The sequence below is a fragment of the Plutella xylostella genome, chromosome 12 (assembly GCF_932276165.1).
Source record: "Plutella xylostella chromosome 12, ilPluXylo3.1, whole genome shotgun sequence".
Lineage (NCBI taxonomy): Eukaryota > Metazoa > Arthropoda > Insecta > Lepidoptera > Plutellidae > Plutella > Plutella xylostella.
The window spans coordinates 2,227,255-2,248,830 of NC_063992.1; the positions used below are offsets into that span (position 1 = coordinate 2,227,255).

The 21,576-nt window shown below is 38.5% G+C and overlaps 2 protein-coding genes across 4 annotated transcripts in view; both read right to left on the minus strand.

Annotated features, from left to right (window-relative positions):
* Window positions 1–1,630: 1,630 nt before the first annotated feature.
* LOC105394001 (protein FAM151B) lies at window positions 1,631–8,528 on the minus strand. Of its 3 annotated transcripts, none has more exons than XM_038119354.2 (7): window positions 8,105–8,528; window positions 6,533–6,634; window positions 4,731–4,894; window positions 4,295–4,378; window positions 2,872–3,024; window positions 2,432–2,521; window positions 1,631–2,223 (listed from the first exon to the last, which is right to left on the minus strand). In XM_038119354.2, exons 1-7 carry the CDS (start codon window positions 8,139–8,141, stop codon window positions 2,008–2,010), a joined length of 846 nt encoding a protein of 281 aa, XP_037975282.1. In that variant the 5' UTR covers window positions 8,142–8,528; the 3' UTR covers window positions 1,631–2,007. The 3 variants fall into 3 exon arrangements, with proteins under 3 accessions (XP_037975282.1, XP_037975281.1, XP_037975283.1); XM_038119353.2 differs by having other exon boundaries at window positions 2,869–3,024; XM_038119355.2 differs by lacking the exon at window positions 8,105–8,528 and adding an exon at window positions 6,825–6,970 and having other exon boundaries at window positions 2,869–3,024.
* Window positions 8,529–9,464: 936 nt separating this feature from the next.
* The window catches only part of LOC105394000 (protein peste), a 30,388-nt gene continuing 18,276 nt past the window's right edge, over window positions 9,465–21,576 (minus strand). The window contains exons 3-10 of the mRNA XM_048624513.1: window positions 16,749–16,887; window positions 14,278–14,438; window positions 13,172–13,387; window positions 12,819–12,950; window positions 12,190–12,361; window positions 11,514–11,710; window positions 11,229–11,302; window positions 9,465–11,086 (exon numbers count right to left, since the gene is read on the minus strand). Of these exons, the coding sequence (XP_048480470.1) occupies window positions 10,810–11,086; window positions 11,229–11,302; window positions 11,514–11,710; window positions 12,190–12,361; window positions 12,819–12,950; window positions 13,172–13,387; window positions 14,278–14,438; window positions 16,749–16,887 (1,368 nt within the window). The 3' untranslated portion in view covers window positions 9,465–10,809. The remainder of the gene's footprint in view (window positions 11,087–11,228; window positions 11,303–11,513; window positions 11,711–12,189; window positions 12,362–12,818; window positions 12,951–13,171; window positions 13,388–14,277; window positions 14,439–16,748; window positions 16,888–21,576) is intronic.

The following is a 21,576-nucleotide window of genomic DNA, read 5'->3' on the forward strand; positions in this document are numbered from 1 at the left end:
ATACCTTGATTAAACTGACCTAAATTGTACTCGCTCGTAACCGAAGTAAAATCGTTGGTATTTGTAGGAAACTAAATAATTATAATTTATGATTTATCGACTGTTTGCTATACGTAGTACTTATTCATAATAGTTATAGCAATAATTTCCAGAAACCAGCTCAGGGAATGTTTGTGAAATAATGGTTTTACTTATTGTGAATGTGTAGTAACATTCAACATAGTTGCATCCATTTGCAGAATCTAAAAGCTATAAGTAGGTATAGTAGCTAGGTAACTGTTACAAAATTTACTGAGAAATGCATAACTATACCTACTTAAGTACGTTAAGAAAGTAAACATTGTATGAATCTCGATGTGTTGTGCATTGTATTGTAAACTGCAATAAATGTTGGTTTAGGTATTAACTACTTGCATTGGGTTCTGTAGGAAGTTATCTTGCGCTAAAATTTGCTCCATAAAATTTTGGCAAGCCTATTTGAAAACAAAAAAGTTCGATGCTACGGTATGTTTATATCATCTAACTAACTAGCTGTTAGTAGACAGAATTCCTTCAATACGAACAAAAACTTTTCTACACAATATGATTTAGGTGAACTATAATTAAATTTATGATAGTAATTGTGTAGCAGTTAAAGTCAGACAATAGGTCTTAAACTATAAATCCTAATTGTAGCTGCATTCACAGCTGGTTCCGCGAACTGTCCGCGACATTATGATTAACTGGCCACTTCTCCAAATACGCGAACAATTATTTTATTACTAGCTGCAACATTACTTCGTGCTGATTCATCTTCTATAAGCTTACAAGAGCATGCTTATTTACATCTCCAGTCCATGGCATAGAAAATACCCGGCTCGAAAATTTTATACACTTTTCGCAAAACTGTATAAAATTAGAGTAAAAGTAGAGTCAACACTGCATTACTTAATTCAGGAATTAAAGTTGTTTACTTACTTAATTAAAATTGTGATTAGGGTACCTACCTTATTTCTACCAATTTAAGATCATGATTTAATTACATGACAATTTGTGCTTAGATCTCAATCCTTTAGGTCTCCTGAACCTATAGGTGAACGTATACTGCTAACGTTAACTAAAGTGCCTTAGACGAGACACCATGTCTCCATAGCACGGCACATGGTTCAATCTCATCCTAGATCTCAGCATGTCTACAGCACCAGCGGTCACAGTGACTCCACCACATGTCGACCACATGGCCGAGAAAGGTCGACACCCTCCACTTTAAACGTTATTGTTTTTACCCACAGAACCAAGAGATCCTTAACACAAGGCCCATAAGAGAGGGATTCCGCTACCACCGTTCTGGTATTCAAGGAATTAGTAAAAGGTAATTAAGAGCCGCATTAATTCAATTGCATCTCTTTCTTCTGGTTTATGATTTCATTGCGGTTTTTAATTGAAAGTGTTCTTCTCGGTACTTGTGGTTTTAAATTGATTTTTATATGTGCAGTAAAATCATGCCAGTAGGTATATTTTTAGATATGATATTATCATGAATAGGTAGAGCTTAGAAATACACAGATGGCTTAAGCTAAGTTTAGCAAACAATTTTATAAGAGAGACGAAATCCGATCATAGTAAAGTTGGTGTAACAAAACCACACTGAGAAGAATTATGCATTTATTAAATTACTAGCAATTAAATATCCATTTTTAACATTCTTAAGTAAGTATCAATTTTGCACTAAACAAACCAACATAAGCATAGAGACACTATAATACAGGACAGAGCTAGAAACCGAAAACTAACGTCGAAACGGAAAGTCCCTATTGGGCACCTGATAGATACTAGAACTGAATAACCAATGGGAAAGAAGACGCTAAGCTACCGGCATTGGCGAGCGCGCCTTAAGCCTCCCTATTGATTGGTTGATTGAGCAACCATTTCTATTGATCTACTCTGTGATTGGCCAGGCGCTCTTGCTAGTGCTGATAGCTTCACCATCTCTTTCCTAAAAGATCTTGCTTCTAAAGACTTTTTAACTTATTTCTGTGGTAGATGGAGCTTGTTTGCCAGATCGATGGGCACGTCCAGGTAGGTCCGCTCCAGGCCAACGGTCAGCAGCAGGGCGCGCAGGCGGTCCACTGTAACATGGTCTCCCTCGCTGGACCACACTGTGAGCGTGGAGTTGAGGGAGGATGTCTCACGCAGCAGGTCCAGTAGGACTGGCTGGCTGTTCGATGCGAGGCAGGCTCGGACCTGGTCGGTGGCAGATGAAGATATCATGAGTGCTGATGGAATTTTCCGTGACGTGCTATTTAAAAAGACTATGATAAAGACGATGACAATAAGTACATATAGCTGTGTAAAAATTATACGGTAGATTCATTAAATTCTGACAATAGTTCGGGTGTTTGCCTCCATAAAAGGATAGTTTAGATTAATAAACTGTTGGCTGTGCACTCACCGGGAACGTGACATTCTGTGATACTTTGTTCTCGTTGACGATCTGTATCATCTTGCCGATGTGTTCACGACTGTACTCTCCTTCTTTTATCTGAAAATTCAACAGATTTATCAGTATCATACATTTCTAAAAAAGCTCTGAAGTTAAATGCGAGTTCCCTAGTTTGGCTGATGCCGATAAATGATATGCCCTTATTTTGAACTGCCTTTACTTCAGGTTCTTTCTTTCCCTGTAGGTATAATAATAATAATCAATAAATAAATCTTTTATTTATGTATGTATAGCTACAATCTACCAGGAAAATGTGTTGTTGCACTATAACCACTACTCTATCAGGTTGCACTTAAAGTACTGCCAGCATGATGGCCCTCTTTATTTTTGTAAAGCCAGAGTAACCCACATGCTAACCCAACCCCTGATTCTAAAGACTGTGTTACCACCTCCCCGCCGATCTGCGTGGTCCACCCTATGGACAGCACGGCGTGCGGGTGCTGCGAGCCCAGCTTGAGGAACTGCACCGGGTCCACGGGCTTGGCGGGCGCGTCCACCGGCCCGGGCAGGATGTCCGCGTTCAGCCAGAGCGGGAACTTCTCCTGGAAGGTTACAGGAATGTGAGTGATCAAAGTCGGTGGTTCGGTAGATGAAGAACGACAGATAGACGGACGGAGACACAGGTCTGGTTTGATCCTTTATGCCAGGATTTTTTATGATCTTTAACATCTTGTGGAGCACAAAAGGAGTCTAGCGGCTTTATTCTAGTGTCGTATTAATTGTACCGTACATACGTATGCGCTACCCAGGGATGAGTAGTCGGTAAAAGTCGCTAATCTGCCGGACTAATCAATTCACCATGGTCCAGACCCAGTCCAGCTCAGTGTTTTTTACCGACACGATAATAATAAGTAACATGCAGTTTAGCAATCGACCACTAAATCAATCATAACGAAATTAAAGTTCCTTCATAATAATGACATTACAGAAATCATTACTCAATTTATTGCTACCGATAAATAACAACGGGAAGAATTCAGCCGTCTTCAAAATTTGTATTGAGTCGGTGTGTCGGTAGAATTAATAAAAAAATATGTAAGGATCAGGACCAGGATAATAAGATGGCGGCTCGGTAAGTGATGCCGGGATACGCGGAAGCGGCACCATGTGCGCATTCCGGGGGTAAGGACGAACGCTCACTGAACGTAATCAACAATTTTTTTGTCTGCTGCAGATGTATAAGTATTTTTCTCTATAAAATTGTTTGTTTAAAGCTTGAGTTTTATTTCTTCGGATTCTTCGGATTTTCAGATTAGGTCATCCCCTGTTACATTTTTGTCTCATATTTTCACTGTCTTCATGTCATGTCAAGGTCGCACATGCCCGCGACAACTTTCTTTAACAAAGCCCATCGTATAGTCAACTTCATTACAAGAACAGTTTACATGAGCGTCGGCCCTAATAATGCGTGTGCGCAGATGACAGTCGCTCGTTGTAAATAAATAAGGGCGACCGCACACGTCGGCGGCCGACGGTAATTTGTCTGATTCACACGAACCGACACGCCGTTATTATTACTAGTGTCTGTCTGTGACGTAATGATGAGATTTCAGCTGATTTCAGACGCTGAAGTGGGCGGCTCTATTTATAGTCCAGTCATTTTTGTTTAAAGTTTGTCAGACATCATGTTATTATACGCCCGCCTGGCAGATTAGATTGGTGTGGTGAAATTTTTTCCCAATCCCAAGTGCCTACATAGTATTGAGTAAGCTAGGTAGACTACGTAGATAACTGCGTAAAAATCCGGTTATTTCTAATAATTTCATATTTTTATGAATGAGAAGATTAGGGATTAAGATTAGCTTCACCTACCTTTCCGCTGCCGTACGGTGCAATCACACTCTGTGACTTCTCGAAGGCTTCAATGGTCTTGAAGTCCAGTTTCACGCCCTTCACCTGTGAAAGTGAAAGTTATAATTTTATCCTTCGTGAAGATAAACTAAGATTCAGTAGAGTACAACCTGTATTCGTCTACTGACATAAGCCTATCCCAAGGAGCACCGCAACATTCCATTCTGAGCCTCCCTCGGTGTTGAAATGTCCTTTAAAGTCGTGTCAGTCATCCGTCTCTTTGGGACATAAACAGTTAGTCACTAGATAATTATAATCCTGATATCAAGCAGATATCAAGGAGATTGGCTACCGTGGTTGAAATTCTCCCAACAGACTATCATCCCTTCCCGCGCACCAAACGGGTTTAAGTATACCTCCAAGGGATGTATTTCTCGTAAGAAGTCATTATCATTACCTTATCCTTGAGCCCCTTGTTGTGCTGCGTGACGGTGCTGAGGAACTCGGCGAGGCTGAGGTCGGAGGAGGTGGCGGGGGGGTGCGCCATGATCGGGAGGGGGGGCCCGTCCTGCCCCTGCAGAGTGCCCATCACTATGTCCGCTTCCAGCATGGAGATCTCACCTGCGAAGGGGATTGGTGAGATAACTCACGGTAACTCTCGATCAAAAGCTTCAAAAGTTCCAGAGACATATGGAACAATGGCAGGGGGGACTCTTTCATAGCTCGCGAGCGTACTTCTGTAGTTAAGGCGAATTATTAGATACTGAGCTAACTGGAATGTGAAAATTTTATTGACCTGAGGCTGAAAATTTCATCAGTGCAGTTCCGTGCTTTAAAAAATGCCGACATGTAACAAGAAAGAGTGCCACATTACAAGTATCAGGAATTGGCCCAAGCAACAAGGAAAGGGGAGTGCGTTATTAATAAAAGTACAATTACAGTGAAACGCTGTGTTTCATCATAATTGTGTTTTATTAATAACACAGTCTCCGTTGTTGAAGTGAGGGGGTTCACTCTATATGACGAAAAACGACGTTTGCTGCGCGAGCTACGACTCTTTCTCGATGTAGTTAACGAGAAAGAGTCGTAGCTAAAACCAGCTCTCGTTTGTTCGTTTTCGTCAGTATAGAGTGACCCCCCAGGGGCGGCCGCTCCACACACTCTCGGCTATTTCTGGTGAAGAGTTCCACTGAACAGTGAGTCGGCTCCAGCGCCGGAAGTCTGTTCGATACAAGTGGCTAACTAAATGCCATGGAATAACGAAAAGTATTTAACTACTTAGTAATGTAGGTAATATTATTGTGGTGCTAGATGAAAAATATACAGTAACCGAGTCTCTCTTGCTACAATTAGACTACACTTGGAGTACTTTGGTACAAAATCGGCCGGCTGGTTTGTCAATCTTCCCAACGCGGTACCTACACATGAACAATATCTAGTCAAAATCTAAATTAGCTGGTTTCCTCACGAGGTCTTCCTTCATCGTAAGAGCATGGTATAATGATTTGGTTGAATATTATTTTAAATTGAATGCATGCAATTACATTCTCTCCATTTGATGCTCTGAAATATTTGTACGGGGCCTGCACTTAACCTCGCCAGGTAAGTCCCCACGATGCCTCGTGGACCTAGCCAGCGTCTAGGTTACCTATAAATACAATCCAGTGTCGTGTTACACCTAATGGCTCCGCTATTTGTCATTGTTAAGAGCGGGGCAGGAAGCGCTGTATTTTTGCAAGCTCTACCGCCACTACGTGGAATGAACAGCATCGGACATTGGAATAAATTGAATAGAAACGACGCGGAATCACGGACGGATGAGTTCTTGCCATTGGATGATGTTTTAAGGCCGTGTTCACTGATAAATTGGTACCTGCATGATCTTAAATTTTGATAAGTAGGTATTGATAAGCGTTACTTAGACTATTGGAATGAGTTCGGAATATTCTTTGGACAACTATTTTTATTGAAAAGTTATTTTAAACCATTACCTATGTTCCTTGATTTAAACTAAGGTCAACATTAAAAATGTATTGCTACCTTGCTCTGACCATAATTATCTTCTATATCGTCTTGACAGAAAGTGACACATAGATTTAAAGGCGGTTTACACTACTGGCGCAAAAAAAACGCAGGACAAACCATTTTTCAACCATTTTTAATGAGTCTAGACTGTTTAAAACAGCTGCAAAATTTTTCGCACATTCGATCGAGTCTGCATTGATTGAGCTAGGAACTAAGTAGTTAAATGATGCTTACCAGTTAATGCTGTTTTCAAATATGTTTTGTTGTTAACAGCGTGCGCCCAACTGATTGCTGTTAAATTTTTCATGATTTCTTCTTCACTTAGTTTTGCTGAAGCTGGAAAGAAAAGGAATCATTAATTTACCAATTTATATAGTTCAACGAATATTTACTGGCAACATTTCAATTTATATATTTCACGCTGACAACCCTAACAGACAGAGTAAAAATCAATGAAAGTTGCAAGTTTCAAGGTTATGTTTGTGTTTTAAAATTTCTGAGAGTCTCAAAATAACGTAGGTTGTACCTGTTTGTGATCCTGATGGTAATAATACAATATATATCTGGTACTTATCAGTATCAATATCAATAAACACATATAAATGTTTACAACTTGTCTTTATTATTTACACACACACACAACGGTGACAGCTGACGTTAATGTCGTTTCATTTCTGACATTATTTTTCTGAGAATCCCTCAGTCATAAGTATTAACAAGGTATTTAGGTATCCTACCAAACTTAAATAAGTGCGAAAAAAGTTGCTACGTTCTTCGAAAAAAGTATATTCTTCCTCTTTACGTATGTATATTATAAGTAAATACCTTAAGGTCATAAATATATGAATTTTATAACTAAGCAAAATTAGAGAGTCGTTAAGTGCCTGTAAATGTAAGATAGACAAGTCTCAACAACTTAACATTGCCTAATACTCATAACGTACTGGAGACAAAAATATCCAAACTATCATTTTACATTCCAGGTACTCAACTCAACTTTGTCTATAAATCTGAGAATCAGATTTAGCATATCTAGATGTGTGAACCCACCAACCCGCAGTGGAACAGCATGGTGGGAAATATAAGGAAGGAAGTTTAGACCTTAAAGGGATATGCACAAAGGTTTCATTCGAGACAGCCAGATGCTAACATCCTACTAACAACCCACAGAAAAAACAGTAAACCTTGACACGTGAATCAGCTGAAGTACCTATCTATTGACTATATTCTCTGCTTACCTAAACCCGTCTATAATTATTGTAGGTATATCTAGTACGGCAATTTCCAGCATAATTATTATTAACAGTATCTAGTTCACTGATTTATTTATTTTGGGTAAGTTTTGGATGGCGTTCGAGTGGATGAAGTAATAGTGGTTTGTGACTCTGATCGCTGATCTTGATATCCGGTCGGGACAGATATTAATTTAGACAGTTTTTTCTTAGGGTCTTGGGTATTTAGCATTATGTTGTACTCCAACCTGCTTGCCAAACGTGGAAGTTATGGCAATAACCCCCTATTTATGGAGGAGGCCCATGGTCTGCAGTGGACTATTGCAGACTGCTATTTTTGTTTTAAAATAAGCTAGGTATACCAACCTAGTGTTACAGTCTCACAATATTGTTAAAGTAATCGCATGAAATTCTTTAAATTCGTTTAACTGATTATTTGGTACACATTTATTTAGATACAGTTTGATTGACCTTCTTTTTAACCTTCATCCGTTCCTAATTTTCCAACGCGAAAAGCACCTATTAACCGACAACAGTCAGCACTAAACAACCAATAATAACAAAACAAACTCACATGAAACAACAAATCCGAAAACGAGGAACCACAACATTGTCACGCCGTATCAAGAACGTTTAACAGCAAAGGTGCACTTTTTCAACTGCAACTGTATGACATGTCTTGGAGCCGAGTCCGGCAGGAGGCTGACACTAGACCCCAGTCCGGGCGACGAGACGTCATCTGCTGATGAATAAATTGCCGTCTCCTGATGGAATGATTGCAGACACTGTGCGGTGATTCGAGATTGTTCAAGGACGCGCTACTGCGAAGTTGTTAAGGATTTCTGCGATCCCCTACGTCACGTGTAGGCGACAATTGTCAGCTCCTGTCTGAGTTAGATTTATGTAGGTCTTGCTTTTCTAATAGGTCGAGGATACGGTACTAACTGAAATCGCTGCAACTAGCCGCTATAAGTGGAGACGAACTGAAAACTGTACACTCGATCGTATCTAGTATTGTTTTTACAGTTTTTCTTAAACCGATAAAACTGATCTTCTTATCGTCAAGATATTGCAAATATGTAGGTATAACTAATACATAGCTATCTAGACAGATATAGATACACAAACTAATAAAAAATATAAATCAGAAGGGCTAGTACAGGGCGCATTTAAGACGTGACAAGAGTTGTGCATTGCGCTTACTCACACCGCGCAGCCTCAAGAGCGAGCGCGACGGAGAACTTTTGTCACGTCTTAATAGCGCCTCGTGCTACATTGCCAGGTCAACTCAGTTAATTAGATGATGATTTAGCTGGTAAAAACTGCTGCCTGAAATTGCAGTAGGCCGGTCATATCTGCCTGCCTAACTAATACTTACCAGGAACAGGCAAACGTAACTATTGCGCTATTCTAAATAATGTATTTTTTTTATCTATCTATATTATTTATTTATTGTACGAAAATAAGTTACAGTCATGCACAGTGTATTTTAGATGTTGGTCTAATCACCACTTGTGTTAGAACGCTTCCCTTTATAATCCTTACTTCTTTTAGTTCATAAAATGACGCACTGGCAGGGGAGGAGTGGTCGAAAAGAAATTTAATGAATTTTATCAAAATAGGTACCTACTTATTTCGTATATATACGAAAAGTGTTAATGTCGAGTTCAGAAAGTATCTTTAAGCTAATGTCGGCATTACTATCGTCGGTAAGTCCGACACTACTGAACTCAATGTTACTTCGACATTCATAGTTACTCTATTTTTTTTTATTCACAACTTGCGTAAACCGGATAAAGTGACGTCATCTTCCATATTACTGAAATGCTGACCCATTTTCAACCTCCACCCTTATCCCTTGCTGTGGGTCTAAGATTGTTTTCTTTGTTAGGCAGCTGACTCCAAAAGCGAGACGCAATAATAATAACACAAACTACATTTAGTAGGTAAAACCGTATATTAAAATATAAGAGATTACATGAATATTATATTGTACATGTAACCTAAGCTTATATTTAAAGGTGAGCATAGGTTTTAGATAGCTATTGATATCAACAAATGGAATTGGGAACCTAAGTAACTCTACATAGTTTCATGTGCATAAAAAAGAAACATTAAAAAAGACTCTATGTCTAAAACTGTTAATGAACTCCTTTATAGGTAAGCAAAGATTTTCATTAAAAAACAACAATCTCTAGAGATCTGTTGGAATTTAATTTAAAGTAGCATACTCGTAACTGAACAGAATAAGTGCCTTGGTAGCTTTGTAGAAGATAATATGAAAAAAATATAGATTAACGGGGTTTGGATTAACTGCGCCCACCTCTTCTTATTATGTACTTTTATAAACATGCATTTGATATGATATTTATACTCGTTCTTACCTACTTAATTATAAATGATTGTCATTTTCGCCTTAAATTTTGGTCTTACCACCTCTCGCCTGATATGATATTGCTTGTAAAAACATATCAGGCACTAAGACTAGTACAAGCAACTTCAAATATCGTCATTATTGTATCACAGCATCGAATGAACATTTATACCTAAAAGTCTTTTAAAATTTATTACAAAAATATAAAATAAAAATATACATTTAGAGAGCAGGATTTCCAACTCACTTTAACTGGTAGACTTTCGTACTTACGTCCTAAGGAAGGAATTACATATTTACAAGTCTTCTTAAAATTTAATGAGTTTATGAACTTATCAATGAGTATAATGAATTAATAATCATTCGTACAGTTTGTACTCAATAATTCCTGTATGTCAATTTTGTTATCCTGCTGAGTACTAATAACTAGGCATAGGTAGGTTTAGATTATATGTAGTACGTTTATGTAATCTATTCTTACTTTAGTTATATACTTTACTTTAGGTGGTTACAGATATTATAAGTTGACCATAATTCCAACAGATACATTCACATGTTCAAAGTTAAACGTAACATGAGATTTAACAAACACTTTAACGTTATTTTACAAAGTATATAACAATTTAGGTAATAGTCGGCTGAAGAAAGTTAACTCATTAACATTACATAATATAATGTCCCCTCAAATTAGTAAAAGTATGTAATAATAACCGAAAAACACACCTTACAGAATACCTTACTTCATAATAAAATGTCACAAAATTCTGGAATATCCTAAAAATATCTTACAATCAGTACCGAATTCAACTCCCGCGTTTCGAATCACTTTACTTTTTTCATATGGCACTTTTTCGAGTCTCGGGACCGGCAAAGGTTTTTCTCCATTCAGCCAAAGCTTTCGGAAATCACATAGGGTTCAGTTTCATTTCGGCTTCGTCTTTGGGCCTCTCGAAGAGGAGGTCAGCTGGGGGGAGATACTTGGGTTTCTTGAGGCAGATGTTGGTGCATGTGGTGAGGGCGACTATAGCCGCTAGGACTAGTGCCACGCCTGCACTGAAGATGGCGCCCCAGTCGAGCACGGCTCGCACGAACCTCAGCTCAGCCAGGACTGTGTCGTCGATAGTCACGCGTTGTTCCACCCAGAGCACTGGGAATAGCAGCCGAGGAACGTTCTCGTAGAGTCTGGAATAGACAAGAAATCGTTAATTTGAGTGGCGTATACATATAGTCACCCCGATTCTGGATTTCCAGTGATTCGATTACGTATGTGACCAATGTGCAATGCCTGTGAAAAATATCTAATATTTATAGAGAAAATACTCACGCTATATTAGGAGTTGGCTCCATGTAAATGTTGAGCTGGAACCTCGCTGCAACGTCAAGCGGGATGCCCAATTTCTGCAATATTGAAAATCCATAGTTAGAAATTTTATGATATTAATAATTACCGCACTGAACAGTGAAGCTTATTTCAGTAGTTAATCGCCTACGTTATTCTCCTTTCAAATACAAAGTGTCTTTTATTACCGTTCAAAATTTTCTGGGTCCAAGAAACCTGACAGGTTGTCTTCTCACTACGTTGTATATATAATTATCAAACCAAACTCACCGGCTCCACCGAGAAGTAAAACGAGTGCTTGTCCTCATCAGGCTGCAGCCCCGTCACCAGCTCCCTCAGCTCCTCGTCAGCGTACAGGAAGTGTGGCAGCGTGATGAAGGAGGGCGCGCCGTAGCGGCACGCAGACACGTTCATCACCCCGCCCCATGCGCACGCGCCGTTGCAGAAACACTCGTTCTCTTTAGACCCTGAGGGATAAGGATACATTTATTTCATACACTGAGAGTAACCAAAACATATAGGAAACAATATGTAATTTAACATGACGCTCAGGTGGCCAGCTTAGCTAGTGCTGTAGACAATCCGTCCATTCAGGTTTTCTGCTGGCCCTTATAATCGTTAGCTTAGGTATTCCTGAGGCTTCATGCGAGCCACAAAGTCTAGGCTCTCTAGCCATTGATGTTCGTCCTATCGCGTATCTAAATTCCAGGAATTCATAGGTACTTACTTGCCAAAATTCTAATGTAACTCAAGTATATTTATAACTAGTTATGGAAGCAAAAATATTATGTCCTTCCATGGTCACTTTGTGGTTATTATTTGTAAATTTTCTAAGAATTAATCATGTTTGCATGCATTTTAATTAATCGATCAATTCACTAAAAAATGCAATAAGTGAAGACAAAACCATACTACTTGATACTACATAACAGAAAAAGCAAATTACCAGCATCAAACACATCCCGATTAACTTCATACGTGTGGTACTGCAAGCCCTGCAGCTCGCCGCTGCCGGAGTAGCGCAGGTGCAGCGTGCGGCACAGGTCCGCCATGAACATGGTGAGCCGCGAGGAGGGCGTCAGGTCCCGGGGGAGGAACTCGCCCACGCTGCCCGCTAGCTGGGGGATAGAGGAGAGAGGTTGAATGGAGGATTTGTTGAACGGATCAGGATGACTTCTTAATTTGGTCGGGTAATGTTGAATTCGTTTCGAACTTTCACTGCTAATCGTGTCGTTTCCTTATTTTTTTTAATATAAGTAAATGTACTTAAGTGCTTTCAGCATGTGGATAGGGGAGGTTCATAAAAGCCTCTCAACAAAAACTGAGATTTGAGTGGATCACATGAGGCCTTGTTTGCCCGAACACTAAAATATGGTTTGCCGCTTAAGCATAGTATTATTATTGACCACTGATGGACATAATATCTAAAATAAGCTTCACCCAAGGAGAACCCCAAGGAGCTACATAATGGAATTGTTAATTTTGTAGACCATATTTATAGCATCAGCATCAGTGTAGGTATGCCATATTCTATTCTTGTGGCTACACATATTATACATATGTATATAACCTCACCTCAGCACACTGTCCGCTGTAATACGGCAGGTTCTCCTCCTTGTTCCAGTTGAGGATCTGTCCGGGCAGCGAGCCGCCGCGGCTGCCCAGGGTCACTTCCATGAACCCGTCCGAGTCGATGGAGTTGTTCCTCTGGAAGGGACGAATGAGAGCGCTTTAGTAGATAATGCGGAACTCATACGAAGGAGTCAAAAGCGCCTGGATTTGTAGCCGTTAGATGTCAATAATAAGGAAGGTAACTTCTCATTAACGTGCCAATCACTATTTATTTAATTTTTTTATATAACGACTACATCGCTCGGGGAGGCTTCGTGCACCTTACTATCAATAAAATCATTATGTTTCAATCTTACCTGATAAAACCACCCAAAGCGGTCGATCTTCGGAGCTCCCCCCGTGGCACTGTCAGGCAGAGTCTTCGCGAACTCCAGCATCAGGTCATCGTAGCCCTCAAACATGAGCTCCCGGGCCGGTTTGGACACCGCCATCTGTTGGCCAAACATGGCCAGCCCCATGCCCAGGGTCTTCTGCTGGATGTAGCCAGACTCCCTGGCTTTGTATATCGCCGCCTGAAAAGAGGATATTTGGTATTGTGAAGTAGACGTAGAGTATTACGCTTGCACTGTATTGAAGGCCATTGGAATCGCAAAGGCTCCTATCCTATTGTAAAATATAGGAGTGGTAAAACACTACATACATTTCATAACTATTCTAATCGCCTTAATCGATGTAGATAAACGTTCTGTATTACAAATTAAGAGCGCGAGAGACATTCGCGGAAGCTTCATCAAACGAGCTTATATATGTCGATAAAGATTATGCCGTGCAGTCCGGTATCTTTCTCTACCATTCAATATGTGGTATAAAATGATACGTGATATAGTGGATGGGTCACCCCTGTTCACTACAAAAACATATGACGAGTTCAGCATGGGATATCGTTTTGAAATTGGGCCAGCATGGATTTTCCCCATGGTATATCTACCGATTACCAATGTTGCGTTACGGTTCGTTAAAACTTGCATAATCGGCTTTCATCCCGTAACAGGGGCGAGTTTTTCACAAAGCTAAGTGATAACGACCTGCGCAGGTTTAAAGCTTAGGGCTCGCACTGCTGCCACTTTAAAAAAGCACGTTTCCGGATTACGATTATCTCTCACAAGTCTCACAGCACTCAAAGGTTCAGCTCAACTCACAGGAACGTTTTTACTATGGTAAGATTTCCGATATCATAATTCATAATTTAAGTATAATTTTAAAAGAATGTTGGATACCTGCCGCTTTAAATTTTTATTCTTTGCTGAATGATGACGTTGGATGGACTTTGACTATCATAATAAAATTAAGATTCATCGTTCACTTCTACACCGTCGTCACTCAAGGAGCACCACATCTCTCATGTACTGTCCCAAGACCTAAGAACGTTAATAAAAAAATTAAAAAGTAAAAGTATACTCACAGAAGCAATAGGGTTGAGCGTGGTGACGTTATCCTCCAACGTGCCATTGCTAGCCTCAGGGTCGAAGGAGTAGGAGCGGAAGGTTCTGTAGGAGAGCGAGTCGGTCTCGGGGTGCACGGTGACGTTCACGTGACGGCGCTCCTCGCGGAAACTGTATGGACCTGGGGAAAGAAAAGGAAACTTTTGAGACCTCTATACAGTAAGTGCTGAGTTGGGGACCTTTTGTTTATAAGAGTACCTATAAGACGTAGGTACTAATACCGCTATGTAAGGTTCAGCAATGCTTTGTATTTCTAAATAAACGCAAAAATTCGTAATGTCTGTCTGTACGTCCATCCGTATTCAAAATTCGTTATCTCTATAGGGTAGTATATGAATGACTGCTTGTCATATCTTTACAACATTATTATTTACGACAGCGTCACTATACATAATTGTTATCTTCTAATCAATACGTGAGGAATATCCAAAAGCTATTAGAACAAAGGTCACAAATTATTCAGTATGATGTAACTACTTATAGGTATACGATAGAAAAAATAAAGAGTTCGTAGTTACCATGCATAGCAGATAATTTACCATGACAAACTTCGAAGATAGTGGTTTTCCATTTTATAAATAAAATTGGTTCGCTTCATTCAGAATACACATAACTAATTGACATCATAACTATTCACACAACCCGTCACGTCCTTACTGCTGGGGCACGGCACGGGTCTGCTTCCAATGAAGGAAGGTGTTTACAGTCGTCGAAATATAATAGGCCCCTTTGGACAGCTACACAAATTTGCTATAATTACTCTTGATTTACTTGATGAAATACATAAAAAGACACATAATCAGGCTTATTTTTTAACGGCTGAAAGAAAAAATAACTTTTAAAGCACCAACAGTTACTTATTGTTTAGATTTTTTATGATTTAGATTTGACATCAGCTGTCATCCCATACATTTTCGAGCTGTCCAAACGGGTCTATTATATTTCGACGACTGTAGGGCTTAGTTCATAACGCGGCCCCGCACCCCAACACATGCAAGTTGTGCTGAGTTTTACACATAGTAACACAAATTTTTATCGATTGTTTTTTTATTTACATAGATTTATTTATCTTTTACTTGCAGCTGCAGCTGAATTAGGCTGGGCTATATAGGCTTTTATTTTTATCATGGGTGGAATATTTAGCAGATTAAGATTTATATCATAATTTATATTATTTACCTACTTAAGTACATAATATTGTGTAAGTAATTCATTTTACTTGTGTGATTAATTAGTAGGTACTTCGTCACGTGAAAACCAATACTATAATTTTTTCATCAACCGTATACAGACACATAATAGACAAGTTGAACCGTGACAACCCTATACAGGGTGTTGCAAAAAGGGTATACTAAGGACCCTGGATCCAACGCGAGAAAATCATGAACCTAAGTAATAATAAGTTAGGTACCTACCCTAAGACAGCTAGCGAAGATCTATTATTTTAGAAAATTACTCGTCTATCTTCTGTAAGATACTAAATATAAATGCTCAATGGAAGCCAGACAAATTTGACCCGCCGGAGCATTAGATAATTTATCTAGCCAAACTGTCTCATAATAATATCGATGTACAGACAAACTTCCTCTTATCACTTGTCCAAAAATGAGCGTCCGTTTACTCACTACAAAAGTATTTAATGACTCAAGCCGACCAAATATTGGATATTGTTTCTGATAAGATTGCTGTGCCTATGCCCAATCGTATATTTTATCCTATTTATCAACATTTTTACTGGAAAATTGTTTCATATATGGTGATTAAAAGTTATGTAAGTATTGATTCAGGGGGTTATTCCTATGACGAATCTGATAAAAAGGTTTGTAGAGGAAGCACTAGACTTGCTTTGTCATATACCAATAAGCGTATCGTCACCGACAAAAGACTGCCATCATTTTAGGCACCACCTTATTTTAATTTTATGGATACTCTGATAAGAGATTAACGGTGTTGGAATAGTGGCCATGGCATTAGACATGCCTATACCCAATACATAGCGTGCCCCAGAGGGCTGATGATGAAGATGGTGATGACACTGGTTGTAGAGAACACACAGTGTTGTGGCGCTCCTTAAGACACTTCATGTGGAGCTGTTCATGACTTAAGGCTACCATACTATCAACGACACGTTACCAATCGCCTGTAAGCTCAATACAAGTTACGTCAGATTTGACAGGCGAGCGACGCAAAGCTCATTCCAGATGTCGCCACTTACCAGTAGGCCGGATTCCCTAGTTCTAATTGGTTCAGTCGCCATTTCTTCTCCCCAATAGTGGTATTGGTCAGAAACTAAAAGGCACACTCGATAGTGCTGCCAAAGTTTCACTTGGTTTTCTTCCCCATTGCTAATGGTGGTGTCGGTGGTGGTATGGTAACGGGCAGCTACTAATGATGATGATGACGATGACGCAGCAGAAGCTTACCCACTTACCCAGCTGCTCGACGTGCGGGGTTTCTTCAGGGAACCGCTCAGCGTTGGTCCAGTTGAACAGGTAGATGTCGAACCGCAGCGGCACCGCCGGCGCCTCCCAGGACACGTAGGACCGCGAGCCTGGCACCAGCGCCAGTTGCTGGGAGAGAGAGAAGGGGGGTTTAGTGATGGTAGGTGGAGAGAGAGAGGGAGGGAGAGAGAGAGAGTAAACGTGAGGGAAACATCATCGCCAAACGCGCATTATGACACAAAGATAATTATCTAAATAGTTTTTCCAAATAATACTTATGTACTATGTAGGTAGGTACATATATTTTAAATTCAAAGCAAACTACATATTCAAAAAACAATTAGGTAATATGCGTGAAAAAATAAATTATACAAATGGATGAAAAAAAACTAATTCTAAATTCAAAACTAACCTCAGACTACATAAAACATTAGTAAGTATGCGTTATAAATTTTCGAGATAAGAACTTCTTTATAAAGTCTCCGATCAAACAAAAAAACTTAATCGAAATCAGTTAACCCGTTTGGAGCTAGAATGCAATGTGACAGATATTAAATTATCACGTCATCATGTCAAACTTATTTTTTGTCTATCGTTTCTGATAAGTATTATGAATATTGTGATCCATGACCTATACCTACACACGTGACTGAAACCGGTTTTTTTATTAAGGTAATAATATTATAATCCCAGACGCCTACCATACACGTAAAAAGTAAGTTGAATATTTCTACTTCCATGGTTGAATACCTATTATGTCAGAAGCTTGCTCTTTGTCCATCTATGGAAATCCAAATCTAGCCCATACTCCCGTGAGTGTAGTAAGGTGAGTCTTAAATAATGTCACAAACGAGGGTAATTCGTCGTAATAGCGGCCATTACGCGCAATAGTGCCGGGGGTTACTCTATACTGACAAAAAACGAACTAACGGGAGTTGCCGTGCAATCGGCACGTTTAACAAAACGAGATAGATTCGTGGCTCACTCCGAAACTTAGTTTTTCGTCTTGTAGAATGACCCCCCGGGTGCACGAGGTCTGGCGACTGTGGACTAACAGGAAGAGCCTCGTTGAGGCAGTTGTTGAGACTCAATGTAACCTGCTTGGAGACTTGCGACGACTCTGCTAAGATTACATGGGTATTATTCTTCTAATCTATTATTTCTACACTCACGAGCAGTTGCAGTGACATATGGTACGTCAATGGAAGGTGGAACTTTTTCATTGCTCGTGAGTGTATTTTATTCTTGGAGTTTTTGTACGTGGCTCTCTCGGGTGGAACCTTTGTACAAGCCCCCTTCTTGCTACCCCAGCTCCTGAAAAAATTGATTAAGCCTGGCTGGAGGTTTCAACAGCTTACACAGGCGCGCTCGGTTGAACCATGACATACGTCTACATCTACACAGTAATTATCTAACATAATAATAATATAAACACTTATACCATGTGAAATGATGTGAACTTGTTCTTTCTTTTTATTACATAGCTGCAGCCGATTGAACCTATTATTGGTCGCAAAGTGGTCGGGGCCTTATCAGGCACTGCCAAATTCCGAGAACGTTTTTTAGTGTATGTTTGCGTGTTACCACATTAGTTGTCTGCAGAAAATTACAATATAATAGATGATATCGCATTATCGACTACGAAATGCCGGTTTATTGCTAAATTATGTTATAATAAAATTATAAAGACCTGTAGTCAATTTGCATTATTTTATTTTTTTGCATCTGACATTCCGATGTTTGTTTAAAATAATTTAAAACAAATCTACCTAAACTTTACTCTTGTCTGTTAGGCTTGTTAATTTATGAGCAATTAATTTTAAATGTCATGTAGCTACTAAAAAGATTAAATTATTCATACCATCCTAATGCATTCAACGCAAACATCAACATAAACGCAAATTAAATCGCTGAAAATTTTAGGAGTGGTAGGGCAGAACCATAGACTAACGCTAACTCGAAGACTCTACCGTATGTGCGAAGGCTTTAGACAATTGTATTCTTTTCAATTCTTGTCATCCATATGTGTAGCTGAAGCCTTAACATAAACAATAATGGAATCTTGATCGCGAGGTAACGTGTGCAAACATCAACGTATTTACTTAGTTGCAATGGTGAACGCTACGCTAGGGGAGCGCGAAGCATAATTATGTATCACGATTCACGTCTCACATTATGAAAATTGAGAAATACTTTTCCAATTCAAGCTCTACCATCTGCAGATTTTGGATCGGCATCATTTAAAGCCGGCCATAACAGAATCGAGATTCAATCGAATTGACATTACGTACCTATATTCCTTTATTGGCGTAATTCTTTCAATTGACAGAGGTCGCATATGCGTCAATTTGTTATGAATGAGTCGCTGCCACACAATAGTTTAATCCTGGTTCAAGAATAATAAATTATTTATAAACAGGCCAAACGGTAATCAAAGGTTGAATTTAGAGGCGCAGATAAAAGGAAATCAGTAGTCTATGGCAGGGTAGACTCAATGGTAAAGTAAGACTCAAGTCTCAATCAAGGACTTTGTATATATAGAAAGTCCTTGGACTCAATAAAGTTAAGCAAAAATTTTGACGTGTCTAATCACAAGTCTAATGGCATCTATCAAAAGCATTCAGTTAGATTAACTTTAATTAGGTAAATAATACATATATTTGTTTTATGATGAAATTTCCCGAATTTGTTTGAAAAGACAAGCGTTATTGTGTGACTCCAAGTTCGACTTTGTGTTAGACGGAAAGTCATTCAAAATTACTACTAACATAATTCAACCGCGATAAATTATTTTGAAACTACCTGTTGAAAAGCAATTAAGTACTTATTAAGAATATCTATTGTTATTTTTAAAATATACATATACTTTTATAAATATTGGTATTAAGTACCTAATTAATAAAATTTGTCATTAGTTATATGCCAGTAGAAAACAAAGTTGTTAAGTAACGACTTAGTTATAAGTATTTTGAAGTTATTGCTTTATTTTTAACTTGTTTACAAACATCGAATTAATTAAGTAGTTCGTAATAAAAATATAGCTATTTGATTGCATAATTTAAATCAATAACAATTATAGTATCGCCGTAAGAAAAACAAACAAATAGGTCCAAGTATTTGCAAAGTATATAAAATATACTACAATTTAAGTACTTATTTACTATGTGAAAGTTATGCCACCTCATTAATAAGGGGGGGTCGTCATTATGATTAATTAATTACTTTGTTATGATTCTAATATTACTACATAGGTACATAATAAAATCATCAAAGGTAATAATTTGTATTATAAAACAACAATTTGTCTTATTTACTGGACAATTTATTATTTTTATACCTATTTCCAGTAATAATTCATTAATTTAAATTAATTGTAAACAGTTCTATTAAACGATGTTTCCGATATCCATGTTTTGCAGGAAGTAGTTATTATAAATTTATAAATACTTATATTATTTACAGTTCGGTCAAGTAAGTTGCGATGCCCACAATTAATACATAGTTATACTTTTGTGCTTTGTAAAGTAACCAACTGTTAATCTTTGAACGAATGAATAGGCAGTTTGTTAATGTGATTGACAAGGTACAAAAGTGTATTCACTGCCAACTTCAGAACTACCAAACATGTTAGTATCAGTAGCAGGGCTTTCCAACCTGTAGACCGTGTACCACGATCACCCCGGCGGCAGCGGTCCGTAGCAGGGGCCAAATATGGTCCTACTTCATCGTGTTTACGTAGTAGGTACATAGGTATAGATGCCTAATCAAATAGATTTAATCAAAACATAAATCTTATAATTTGTGTTCACAATCCTGAATACATAATTAATCTGTTAGGTATTAGAACTATTCACAAAATGCAGAAAAACTAATAAAAAATATACGAATAGCTCATTAAAACGTGACATTTAACAATTTTCGGGTTTTATTTTCTACACAGTTTTTTAAGAAAACAATAAATTAAACGACTACTCTCTTACGTAACAGGATAACTTTACATAAACGCATGAATAATAGGTATTGATGAATATAGATAGCAACATGAGAATGGGGACTACCGTTTTTTTGCTCACCAGTTGGCGCCACTGTCGACTGAGGTAAAGAGGTACCATAGCTGTCAAATTTATCAAAGGCGACTTTATCAAATTGGCGCCAAATAAAGTTTTTAAATCTTGAATCTTATAAGCTTATTAATTATAAAATAACTATCATCATATCGAGTTACTATGCCGCAATGTTGTTCAGATCCGTTATATTGGGAAAGAAAAGGAGGACATATGTTACCAAGTGATAAAACTGTTCTAAAACAGTGGCTTGTGAAATAATTATTATCCGATAATCTCGTGTTTGTGAAAATCATTATAACCAATTTCAGAAAGAACATAATGTAAATAAGGATTAGGCATTTAATAAATACACTAAAAATAAAAGAATTACACACTGATTTAACTTTTATTTATCCTCTCCGTTTAAACACACTGCTATACAAAAAATATAACACATTAGTAATCCACACAATGAATGCTGGTTGAGTTGTTAGTTGAAACTTAATAATGGTAGTATAGTATACTAAGTATTCTATTATTTGTGGGGGTGTCAGTACCTGCACCTGGCTCACTCGAATGGAGCCTTTGTCCATGTCCGCCTTAAGGTCTAAACTCCACTCCTAAGCTTGGACCATTTCCTACCACACTGGTCCTCTGCAGGTTGGTGGGTTCGAAAATCTAGATATGCAGGTTTTATCACGATGTTTTCATTCACCGTAAGAGCGATGGTATGTACGGTGGCCTGCGCCTAAAAGTATACAGGCGGCGATTT